Source organism: Puccinia triticina, chromosome 9A (assembly GCF_026914185.1).
Source record: "Puccinia triticina chromosome 9A, complete sequence".
NCBI lineage: Eukaryota > Fungi > Basidiomycota > Pucciniomycetes > Pucciniales > Pucciniaceae > Puccinia > Puccinia triticina.
In genome coordinates this window covers 3506088-3519312 of record NC_070566.1, presented here as the reverse complement: position 1 = coordinate 3519312, position 13225 = coordinate 3506088, and the positions used below count along the sequence as shown (strand labels likewise).

The 13225-nt window shown below is 45.3% G+C and overlaps 1 protein-coding gene across 1 annotated transcript; it reads right to left on the bottom strand.

The window, feature by feature from the left end:
• Positions 1–216: 216 nt before the first annotated feature.
• Positions 217–4225, bottom strand: PtA15_9A352 (uncharacterized protein; the record flags this gene model as incomplete). The annotated part of the gene is made up of 7 exons (XM_053172551.1): positions 217–219; positions 356–388; positions 3365–3452; positions 3498–3598; positions 3757–3797; positions 3883–4118; positions 4203–4225. 7 exons carry the CDS (start codon positions 4223–4225, stop codon positions 217–219), a joined length of 525 nt encoding a protein of 174 aa, XP_053023780.1.
• Positions 4226–13225: the final 9000 nt, after the last annotated feature.

The following is a 13225-nucleotide window of genomic DNA, read 5'->3' as shown; positions in this document are numbered from 1 at the left end:
GCCACGTCAGCCTTCAGGGAACACTTCGACAGGCTATGAGACATTACCGGCGAGTGATCTGGCCAAGTCCATGTGCCTTATCTCTTGGATATGTAGACACTTGCCAAGTACATGTGCCTAATCTCTTGGTTATGTATACACTGGCCATTGAAGAATCCCTTACCAACAAATCTGGAATAAATATGTCCAGCCAGAAGTCACGGCCGGAGGAGATTTCTACTGGTTCGCCATCGAGTGCAGGGTCAGCTTGGAAGCTCGGGAAAAACAACACCAGCATCTGCTGAAAACGAGGCTGGAGAAGATAACCGCTGCCTGGCCGGACCTCATAACTATGCGAAGTAGAAAACAGACGCACGACTGGCCAGGCATTGGTCACCAATGCTGGGCTCTGAAAGCCTGACAAACGGTTAGCCGTTGGTGCGCCTAACCAACAATCAAGTTATGCCAATAACAATTGAGCAGAACGTAGAAATCTCATCTATGGAAGGAAAGCAACATGGGTATTTATACGGATGCTCTCAAGACATCTGTGGCATTTGCTGGGCCAGTAAAAGGTGATTTTTGGACTAAATTAATCTTGTTGTTCAGAGGGTAAGCGGCTAGGCCTAGAGCGCCCATCCAGCGCGTGCACCCTCTGTGTTGGAGGCCGGGGGTAGCCAAGTTGGTAAACTTAACTAATCTACAGCTTATCATCTATGTTATGCATGAATCCAACTTTTTAAATGCTTGCATAACTGCAGCTACACTTGTACTTAGTCTAACTCAGCCTGCTTGGTACCAGATCCTCTCTTTCTTCACCAAGATTGGATTCAATACTAGGGGGTTTCAAAGTTGGCCAGATGCAACTTGCATGCACTTTTGCAAGTCGGTGTTCAAGTTCATTCTTGAACACCAAGTTGCAAAAGTGCATGCAAGCCACACTGTAATACACCCCCTAAGCCTGCTTGAATGTTTTTTTTTTTGAAATTTGGTGTTCAATAAAATCCTTAAACACCAACTTGCAAAAGTGCATGACCAACTTTGAATCCCTCTACTGACAGGCTGACCTTACTGTGACACATTTCTTGCCTTCAGGTATGCGCAATTAATCACCAAGATTGAATTCATTACTTTGCAAGGCTGAACTTACTGTGACACATTTCTTGCCATCAGATCTGAATTTGCTCCGTTGAGCGTCTTATACTCTGGAATTACGTAGAGCATCCCATGGGGACGCGGGGTCCCTTCGGGACCCTCTGTTTGCAAGGGTTAGTTAAGCTAGATTTTCAGACATGAGGGTACCTGTGAGGCCTAGCCTACTAAACAGTTTGCTATATGTGGCTACTAGGGGTCAAGGCGGCTTTGCCGCTGCAAATATGAGGTGCAATTTCCCCGGAAAAAGCAAAAGAAAGTACACAAACTACTTTTTTTCTAGACCACAAGTGGATACAGATGCACAACAAATGAGCAGAAGCTATCTGGAAAGTGGGGAGTTGAAATATAATATGAGATAGTTTCAAGTGGCTAGCTGCACCTCACATCCACTTTTGTGAGTTGGTGTTCAAGTTTTTTTCTCAAAAAAACAAAGTGGCAAAAGCAAGGTAATCTTTACTACATACCAATCCAATGGGCAGCTTGATTTGGTTTTCCACAAACTTCCTTAAGCACCAATATGCAAAGTTAGCACAAACAATTTTTTATTTTCTGTGCTACAGAGGTTATAGCGTTTCTTTGCCCTTACCAAATCATCCATGTTGGTATTTTTTGGTCATTTCTAACAAATTGGTATTCCAACTCCCAAAGTATGTCAAGGAATTCAACTTGTGACTACCAAAAACTTTCTGGACCAATTTAGGTCCAGGGGACTGCCAGTGGAGGTGGAAATAATGCAGAAAATTAGTGTGCAAAACTCCCAAAGTTTTGCCAGTTTTTGCCAACAACTCCCAAAAGAGGTGTGACATAAAAAGGGGCCAGGGTGTTGCCTGGAGGACGGCCAAGAACAGGTCCCCTTGATGTAAACCCAAATTTGGGAGTTGTCAGCCAATATTTGAGGGCCATTTTTACAAGCCTCTTTATTTATTCAAATGTTCCTTTTTCCATTGTTCTTTAGGTCTTCAGATCTGAGACCAAGAAGTCAAATAAATCTTTGAAATTCACATCAATGAAACCTTACCATGTCACAAGAAGCTGAAGTGCACCTCACATCAGTGGTGTTGTTAGGTAGCAAGTCAATTATTCATCACAATTGACAGCCGCTGTATTTGGAATGCAACAGCCACCATCTTACTCAGTCTTCAATTCTGCTTGTTGAATTTGTGCTCTTATGTCAAACTTGAACTTGGTGAGTGCCACTTAAATATCTAAAGATTAATCTCATTGAGAAAAGATGTTTACTGTTGTCCTTAAATTTGAAGCCTAAGTCAGATGGCTTTTAACCTTTAGGAATGGTATGATTGAGTCTTGTAGGGCAACTGAGCCATGGCTAGGACCTGGAGTGGGACCAAACAGCCACAGAGAGATGATTTCTGTTTCTTGGGTATTCACACTGAACAAATGAGCAATCACACAGATTGGCAAAGTAGGTATGATTAGAACATTCCCTATCTTTTTCAATCCAAGCATCTGGTTCTTGTCCTAAAAGTTATATTTGGGTACATTGACCTTCCTTAGGGTCTCATCATAGTGCTTCATGTTAATCTTATTGTTGCTGCACAAATCCACTAATATAAAAAAACAAGTGTTGAACCCAGTAATCAATGTACATATCATGAAAAAACATCCTCTTCTCTACACAAATGTTGTTAATAAATGACTATATCATGGCACAAAATTTGCATCTTTATTAATTGATTAACCTTTGAATCTTCTTTGAGTGCATTTTCTTTCATCCAAGTTTCATCATCCCAAATGGCCCTATTTTTTGGAATTGAGAAACCACCAGCTTTTGTTTTTTGATTGATATTATAGAAGCTGTTTCTTGTCAGTTTAACTTTCAAGTTCTTTTCCAAATCCCACAAGAGTAGGTTCAGATGCACGTTATCAATAGCATCTAATGCTTTGATTTGGTTTTGATGACAAATGCAAAGTTTTGATTGGTGCCTGTCATGGTTTCTTTTAATAGTGAGAGGACACTTCAAAACTACGCATATGAGCTGATTGACTCAAGGACCACAAACCCTAACAGAGACATGAAAGTTTACCATGGTCTCTTTGGTCTTTTTGTGAGCTTTGCAGACAGGAAAAGGGCTTCAGTGTCAACAAGTGAGCAGAAAGATTCAGCTCTCAGCTTGATCATTGCTGGAAGGTCAGCAGCTATTAACCATGCCTCGGTCAAGGGTTTTCTTTTAGCCCGTACTGATATGTGTCTGCTTGATACTCTACAGACTTCATCGACCAGATCCGCAGAGACAGAATTCATCTGCAAGGCCCGCAGCGCCGAACGGACGACGGAGCTCGTGGCGAGCAATCCAAGTCTACGAGAGCATATCTACGTCCTGTGGGTCCCTTTTTCCACACACAGCTTAGCGTCGGGTTGGGGCGGGACGACAAAGCTTACGAGGGAGAGGGATCCGTGGGCCTGGTCGTCCTCGAACAGGGACGGGTTGGGGAGGATGTTCCGCTGATGCAAGGAAACGTCAGTGCTGGTGAAGCCTGCGGGGAGGGGAGAGAGAGAGCATGCATATCTATCAAAGAGGGCGAAGGTGTAGGCCTTCAGTGGCGGCCCGGTAGGGTGAGGAGCAATCAGTTGTTGAAGCCTAGTGAATGTTTGGCGCATACTTTAGCGGAGGATTTGGACAACTGATGTTGGGTTTGAGCGACTGGTAGTCAATGCCGAGGGTTTGTGGAAGATGGGGCTTGGTTGAGGGAAAGCAGGCGAGATGAATAGTTGCGGGCTAGACTGACCAAATTGGTCAGTAGTGGACACTCTGGCGACGATAGGGGTGGCGCGGTAGGCCCTGGTGAGGAGTTGTTTTGGGCGCGAGGCGAGTAAGAGTTGATGGAGCAGGTGGTGAGGCAGGAGATTGAGGGCCCATGAGTGCTCGGAGGTGGCCGTGAAACTGGAAATGGGGCTGGTGTTGGTGACACGGGTGCACGGAGCAAATGCGTTAGTTGCCGGGGCGGGCGTTGTGGGGGTGGAGCTGAGATGACAAGATGAACAAATTATATAAACCCTTGCGTACTGGACTTCGCGAAGTCGTTGTTATGTCCATGATAGGGGTGACCGGATTAGGCGGCATTGAGCCATTGCGGTGGGCAGAAAAGAATCAATATTTGATAAGTCGGTTGTATGGCTGGAGTTTCAGGAAAAGCGGGGCGGCGGAGGTGGCCGTAATACAGGTGAGTGACTGTAATTGTTGGGCAAGGGTCCACGAGACGGCAGTCGTTGGCGAGTCATTCAGTGGGATGTGGTTGCTTTGAAAAGCGGGCAATGGGTAATGCTGAACGCCAGGGGATCCGGTTTTGTCCTACCTAAGGCTGTAACCCGAAACCGGGGCTCGGTGCATGCCCCGGGGCTCATACCCCAGGGCACGGGGCATCGGGATTGGCCTTGGAAATGCCCCGAACCCCGGGGCATATGTTTTTTTTGCAAAGGGGAGGGATGTGATGTCTTTTTTTGGGATTTTATGTTTTTTTGTCATTCCAGTGGCCATCATATGTATGTACAAGTTGGTTTTAGTAGCTTGAGGGAAAAGATGAGACGCCGAGCAAGAGAGACAAAACGCAACAAGTTGAGCGCAAGCAAGAACCCCGGACTGAGAGAATAGGAGAGTCGAGACGCACAAGCTAGAGCCCCAAGGAAACGGGTGTAGAAGTTAACAGCAAAGGAAAGGGAATCAGAAGGGACCATCAAAAGCTTGATACCATCCCTTGAGACACAAGAGATGCTCAACGCTTTTTGGTTTGAGCGCGGATCGTTGCCAGGAAACAACTTGTTGGCCTTTCAAGAATACGCGCTCAGAAGCAGCGCTAGTTGCCGGGACCAAGAGGAAATTCCATGCCATTTGCGACAGGATGGAATAGCTCTTCTGTCGGCCGGCCCAATAGGCAAGGATCTTGCTGCCCGGCGGTTCAGCATCCTCTTTCAAGTATTGGGTGATCTTGGCTTCGATCCCCTCAGTTGGTGGGGGTGGTTGATAAAACACAGCCGCAAAGAAGTTGGAGGCAGCTGTTCCGGATGGGGTCTTTGTATTTTGGTTGGTAGCAGGCTTGGTCTCCCCGATCTGATACTTGAAATCGTGGGCAGCAGTGCGGAAGGTTGAAACAATATTGTTGACCAAGAGCAAATAGCAATCACCAATGAAGTTTGCATGGGCCTTGCAGAAGGCAAGCTTGAATGTGGGGTTGAGTATCATTGCACATATGTAGACCGGTTTAGTGAGTGCGTTGCAAAGGTAGTCATCAATTTTTGCTACCATTTGGGCCGCAGGATTGATGAGTTGGGCTTGATCATATTGGCCTTGCCTGATGGAGTGGAGGTGTATCATCAGAGTGATGTAAACTGGAAGGGCTCTGTTCAGGGTCGGATAAGTGGATCCACACAACAGCTCGGTTGCTTTGCTGAGAGGTTTGAGGAGATCCATCACATTTTTCCGCCTGATTCCACTCCTCCAACTTCAAGGTCAAAAGAAAGCGGTGAGTCTCTGCCTGGGCCTGACAATAATGAGTGCATGACTCCTTGAGTTGAATGGCCCGGCGGAACATGTTGAAGGTTGAAACATAGATTTCAAGACATGTGATATTCTTGGCCGCAAGATCAGCCTGAGTAAAGCTAACAACATTTGCAAAGTGTTCACGGCGGAGAGGTGACAATTGTACATATGTACTTAATCCATGTATCCTCTTGAGGATTGAGTCAGCCTCAACGTTGGCCCCATCGGGTTCGGTGGTCATGAAATTGATGCCCATCCGGTTTTGGGTGGCTGGCTGAGCAGGTGCGTTGTTGGGAGTTTTGGCTCCCATTGTACTAGCGGTGGAGAGTTCTTTGCCTTCTTGAGGATTGTCCAGAGATCCAAGGGCCGCAATTCCAACTTTTGCAGCCAGGTTGATAACGTGTGCAATGCACCCAAGATGGTGAGTAGCAGGGTTGAACAAATCAATCTGAAGAGAGAGTTCTTGAGCCATTTGATTGTTTGTTGAGGCGTTATCAGCAGTAATGGTGTGTATCTTCTTGATACACCCATAATTTGCAAGTACTTCATAGAATTCCTTGGCAAACATCTTCCTGGTATGACTTTCTGGAGAGAAGACAATCTTTGGGTGAATTCTTGATCCATGTAAATGATAAATAAACAACAAATGAAATGTCGCACCTTGGATATGAGGGACAGCCAAAGTCAAGTCTTTCATCACAAAGTTTGAATCCAAGTAATGAGCGGTCACTGCCATGAAAGCGGTGACATTAGGGACGGTCCAAGCGTTGGTTGTAAAAGAAATATGATCTTGCTTTGCGATAAACTGCAGCTTGATTGTCTCTTGCGACTGGAGGAAAACTCTGTTGAGGTGGGTGGAAAGTCCGCTTCAGCAGGTATTGGTGATCAGGGGTGAGGCCTCTTCATTAAAAAGGCAAAGAAGTGCACAGAAAGACTTTTGCTCAACAGTTGCAAACGGGAGATCACTCTTGGCTAGGAAGTATACAATGGCATTCATCAATGATTCATTATTAAGCTCCACCTACAAAATTGTCCCCCAGTCAGAAATGTTCCTAAATTGTTATCACTGTAAAATTATAAACAACTCACTTTGGGTATGGAGGAGCCAGACTTCAACCATTTCTCCATATCAATATGTGGAAACTTCTTGGTCTTTTTCAAGAGCTTAGGATCCGCCAGCTGGTGGATTTGCAAGAGATGGCCGTGGAAGTTTTTGGTGCTTCCACTCTTATCTTTTTTCAATCGAGCGCCACATATCTTCCCACCTTTCTGGACAACTTGACAAACAGCTTCGGCGCCGTTGCCAGACATTTGGAAGTGATTCCAAACCCAACTTCGCTTGACTGGTTGGGCCAAGGTTTGATCTTTGTCACTAAGTTCAATGACAGTACCGTTGGTGTTGGATAAATCAGGGGGAGGGGGAGTTGAAGCAGGGGCTTTTCTCTTAGTCTTCATATTGAAAGCCTATTAACTGGTCCGGAGCGGGAGGTATGCTATACAGAAGTATATTTATTGGATTTTCAAGTGTATTAGCAGAGGACAATAGGCTGATGGACTACGGATGTACAGATTCTCAACTCCATCAGGCACCACTGATGCCCTAAGTGTAAACCTAACGGGATGATACCCACGTCATTTTACTGGCAAAAAAAAAAAGGGTGCCCCGGGGCATATCCGGGGTCTGGGGTTTGGGATGACCCTCATGCCCCGTCCCAAACCCCGGGTCACAGCCTTACCTACCCCCTCCCTGGAGCTGCCCTAATTAATTGATTAGGCCCTCCTTGAAATCAAATTTGACCGGCCCACTTTTGCTTGTTGCTGCCGCACAAGCTGGAGGGTCAATCTGAGGTGCCCCCGGGGTATTTGGGGATTATTTTCAACTTGTATTATGTCTTTTGCTAATGAACATAGGCAAAACCCATGATCTTGCCTTCCATGATTCTGTGGATTTAATAAACTTGGATGAAACTATCCAAGAGGATAGTTTGCCAAAATGCTTTCTTAGTAAACTTAGGATGTTTAAGATTCTTGAGTTTCTTGGATCACAATGAAAATATGTATATGGGTTTGTTTGATGTTCATAATCCTTTAAGAATAGAATTTTTGGATCAATAACAAAATATAAGGTGAGAGAAACTATCAAAAAGGATATTCCAATGGGAAAAGAAAGAAAGAGGGAGAAAGAAATCTCAAAGAGAGAATAAAACTACAGAATCTTGAGCAACTCCAATGACAAAATAGAATAAATTGAATATGTCATTGATCATGCAGATCTTAATTACGTCAGACCTGCCAAGGAAAACCAGGCAACAATTTATCTGGATCATAACTTTAAGGCATAAAAGCATATTAGTCAGCCCACTCCTTACATAATAACCATAATTAAAAAATCTGAGTTGTTACAACACCTTCCTGGAATGATCACGCCGCTGTATGCATGTGTGCCAAAGCCTCAGGCAAGGAACCTGGAAACCCCCTATAGAGGTGGATAACCAAAAAACCTGTGCTTTTGGCAAAATGCATACATTGGGTGTGTCAGGGCGCGTCTTTAAATTGGTGACACCCTGAATGAAACAGCACAGGTAGTGATTCCTGAAGAGGAAAACAATCTTGACTTGACTGCAAAGCGGGAGGAGAAAAGCCGTGCCTCCAATGGAAAGGCTTGTAGAGCTTAGTTGTACCTGAACCTTTAAGAAGGTTTGTATAAAAAGAATCTAGCTTAACTTTAAAGGTAGCTAGTGAAGAGAACCGGGAAAGGGATGGGACCTTGGAGTGTATCATGTGGAGGTTGGGCAGAGATGGAGGAATAGTGTGGAAAATTGTCATGGTGTGGATTTGGGTGGGAACAGAAGCGGACATGCATGGAGGGGAGGAGGAAGAAGGATTCATTTTCTCTTCTCTTTCCCTTTCCTCATCCAAGTTTATTAAATAAACAGTTCTTCCACATCTGAAAAAAGAATTCAAAGGTTCCCCCTGTGAATACACAAAATGACAAAAAGAATATCAAAGTTTCCCCCCTTTTACAATTAAGTACACCAGGGGCTGCACCTTTTCTGTAAAAAAAAGAAAACAAATAAAAGAATTAATAGCATTCCAGCATTAGCTGCACTGTTCCCACAGGCTTGTCATAATTCTGAACCTCTTTTCTGCTCAAAGCTGTCTCTCATATCTGTTTGAAAACTTTACATCACTCTGTGTGATGTCTATTTTATGTTCCATCTCAAGTGAGATGTCTTTCCATCCCAAGTGGGATGTCTTTCCATCTCAAGTGAGATGTATCTGCTCCATCAAAAGTGAGATGTATCTTCTCCATCACAAGTGTGATGTGTACTGTCCATATCAAATGAGATGTATACTTCCTGTCTAATTTACATCTGTCTAGGCCCCCTTTGGAAATTGCAAGGGGGCTCTCTAGTTGTCTCTACATATGCCTACTCCCAATATATTTTGAAATATGATCATTGAGTCAGAGTTTCTTCTAACCCCATCACCCTTGCAGGCAGCTCCTTGGGCCTATCCTTGGTCTCTTCAGGATAGCCCCACCTTTCTAGCATTCTTTTCTCAAAACTAAATTTCAACAAGACTCACCCCCCAGCCTGTGTCAAGCGCATGGGTCAAAAGGGATTGTAAGGTCTTCACCCTTACTGAAGCTAGGATGCATATGCATATGCAATTACATAGCATGCTCTTCTATATAAGCTTGTAGTACAGTACATTACCTCTTCTTCCTCGAGCTGGTCTTCAACCTAGGTTTTCCTTCTTCTCCTTTCTCCTCGACAAACTCACGATACATAGTGAAATACTATTCTTTTGATAGACTCTTGGCCTTTGGCCCCTTGTCTCTCCAAACCTTCCAGTGAGGGTTCATCAAACCCTAACACTTTTTTTTTCTATCAAAAATCTCTTTTCACTCGACCTTACTCCCTCTGAACCTTGATTACCTCTTCTCTTGGAGCATTTTGGCTCATTGACTCAAACACCTTGTCTCTTGGAGCATTTTGGCTCATTGACTCAACATATTCTTCCTCAAACGCTTCAGACGGAAGCAAAATCTCTGATTTTTTTTTTCTCTTGAACGCTTCAGACGGAAGCGCCTGGACACTTCAGACGGATGCGCTTGGGATCGTTGGAGTAGAAAAGTCCAACCACCCTCCTTGATTGCTTCACACGGAAGCTTGATATCCGAACGCTTCAGACAGAAGCGCCTGGACGCTTCAATTGGAACCACCCAGGATCGACGGACTACAGTCTCACCCTCCACCTATCCCGCTCGCCCAACTGCGCAACCTCCGCGAACTTGCCCGCCTCCTCGCTCACGCCCTTCGCATCCTCTCCCTCGCGCTCATCGCCTTCATCTTGCCACCCCTTGCTCATAGGATACTCAATTCTCTATGCTTTCCTGGACAACTTGGCCCGGCTCAACGCTCTCATCATCTTCTCTGGCTGTTTTCGTTGGCTGATCATTGGACTGTTTGCCCGTAGTGTAAACCAATGGCTAAAGGCTACCTCAAGATTGGTCTTGATCTTGTGCAAGATCCTGTGTTCAAGTCCTCCTGTTGTCTTATAATATTACTTTTGTTGCAATCATTACTTTATATGTACTACACCGCGGGTGCAGTCTGGTATCCCTGGTACAGCCCTCAGTGGACCATCTGCGGGATGATCCGCGGTAGCGAGGTAGGCAACCCAGGATCATCCATTTCCGGGTTATTATGATCACCCCAGCAACAGCCATACACGGCAGCCTCATGACACCCAGCCACCACGTGCCACAGGTAGACCAGCGCTGCACCTGGCCCACACTCTTCAGCAGAGGATACCAATTATGCAGCAGCACAACAGCCAGTTGGAAGCAGGTCTTCCCTGAACTCCAAATGGCGGACGGCACCGCAACATCCCGCTGATAGCCAAGACACGCTTGTAATCACAATTATCCACTGGGCTACCCCTGGGACACTCATCTACACTATTTGCCAGGTAGCTCCGCTACGCCAATTGACATAAATAAATATGTATATATGTGCCCATTGCCCAGAGGACACACCTCTGGGACACTTACAAACAACCTGTGACACAGGGAAACCCGCGCCACAAAATAACAAGTGACATAGGCATCCATTACGGGAGCCGAAAGAAAACAAAAACAAACAACAAAAAATATGAAACAAGAAACTGAAAGTATGACCCCCCGGCTGTGCCGGTGCAGTAAAAATTGACCGGTGTGGAACTCCGACCGGTGCTGGGCTGTTGGCAGTTACTGGAAGGGAGAGTGCGCTGTGCGCTGCCTTTGCAGTGGTCCGGAAAAGAGATGAGGAATTGAGGATAGCGCAAGTTGGAGGGGGATTTGTTGGGAGACAACAGGAGTAGATCCTTGTTGGCGGTGGTTTGTTGTTGGATGATCTGGAAAAGAAAGAAGTCCGGGGAGAAAGGGCCGGAAGATGTGATCTAAAGAAGGGATTTGGGGAAAATGGGACTCAAGGTGCTGAGAGTTTGAACTCAGAAGACACACAGACTCAGAGAGGTATCAATAAAATTAAGATTTGGGATGGATGATCTGAAAAGCCAAAAGAAAAGGGTTCAGACAAAGTCCATGCCGCCCCATCATCTGAGTTCAAGCTGAACTCAGACTCTGGAGACTGTGACATGTTGTGGACAGGTCATCATACACCTGCGCGCCTCTGCGCGCGCAGCAAAAAAACAAGAAGGAAAAGAAAACAACACAAAAACAAAGAAAACACAAAACAACACACCAACCCACCACATACATCTCCATCCAAAAGCGCGCATATAACAAAAGAGGAAAGACAAACAAAACAAAACAAAACAAGAAAGAGAAGGAAGAGACAAAACAGAAAAACAGAAGGGAAAGAGGGGGGGAGGAGATCCTGAAACGCCTTGGGGATCTTGAGGACTGAGTTCTTGAGACTGGGGGATGAAAGCTGAATACACTCCGCGCGCTGCTGATTTGATCTGAATCACTGCCTGTACCATTTGGTGCACCACACCGGCAAATGCAACTATCACAGTGTTTGTTACTGCGCTTCATAGGCTTGAAGAAAGAATAATCTTGAAGAAAAAATGTGCAAAACGTAACAGAAAAAGTGAAACCAGAAGTGGGTCCTTGTTTCCGAGTGCCGCTCTGCTGAAAAGTCTACCTCAAAGCTTGCCACCTTCATTGTCCTCATCCGCAACCACACCTGGATTAACGGCATTGGCAAGTGCCATTTGGGCTTCCACTTCCTCATCTGTAGGGAGCTTGATTGTATCCGGATCCATTTCATCAAATGTATTGTGCCCAAAGGTTTCACGATCAAAGTTCAAGACAAGTTGGTAGAAACTGCGAACACATCTTTTCCTTGTCATTGAGAGTTCAATGTGAGTCAGCCTGCTCAGATATAAGACTCATGCAGTGCGGTAAGCTTGGCCCTTGGTAGCAACACCGCAACCGCTGCGCTGCGCTGAAAAAAGCGGCAAAATAGCGCAGCAAAGCGGCCATCCGCTTTTCCTGGCGCTGAAAAGCGATTACAGCAGCGGCAAGGCGCTGTTTTCAGCGCCAGCGAAGCAAAATAACTGCTGCGGGTATATTAGGCTTCGCGCAGCGAAGCAATTTTTTTGCGCTTTCGCTGCTAAATAGCGCAGCGAGAGCGGATCAGCGGCAGGGGGCGCTACTTTTTGCTTTTAAGCATCTTTTTGCTGCAGAAGAATTTGATAGCGTGGAGCACTGCTGCGCTTTTGCGCGCTGAAGAGCGGGTGTTTGTCACCCACAGCTTCACCACTTCAACCAAGCTTCAAAAAGTATATATGGGGTGCTGAAAATTTTTGGTAATATATCTTTTAAGCCATTACCTGCTTGCATTATATCACCATACTTAGTTCCCGTGATTTTCACAGTATCCCTCTTGAATCCATCTGATTTGCAAGCATGGCTCGAGACCTCACCCCAGAACAATATATCCAGCACATCCGTAGCTCAGCCTGCACTCCTTCCCGCCCCCCTCCTTCAGTCCCGATCCGCCAATCAGCTCGCAAGAAGAATCCCCTAGTGAACCCAGGATTTGTCGCAACTAAAGCTGATTCCCAAAGAGCACTCCAGACCAGGTCCAATCTAATGGTAGTACTACTACAGCTAGCATCTCAAAAAGAACTTCAGTAAATCAATCCTCAAGCTCTGTGCCCGGATCTGAGGTATTATTTAGTTAAATCTTCCTGCTTGTTAAGATTGGAACGATATTTTTGAATTTTGATTTGTTGATTTTATTTAGGGGGATTGATTTTCAACTCTGACTCAAGAAACTCAAGAAACTGTGATCATTACCAGCTCTGAATCCCTGTACAATCTTGATCAGAACTCCAATGTCAAAAACAGAAAGGCCGGTGGTTGTTCAAATAAGTCAAAGGAAGAAAAGAAAAACGCACCCCGCAAAGATGGCACCAAAAGCATCATGGTATATTTTCTACAGTTAGAGGATGGTTTAGCTTACAAATGTCTTTGGTGCTTGAAGATCATCAAGGCTTCAGCTTCGTCGTACTACAATCTGAAAGTCCACCGTGATGGGGCCAACATCAAGGGTTCGATTCAAGCAGCTTGTGCGAAT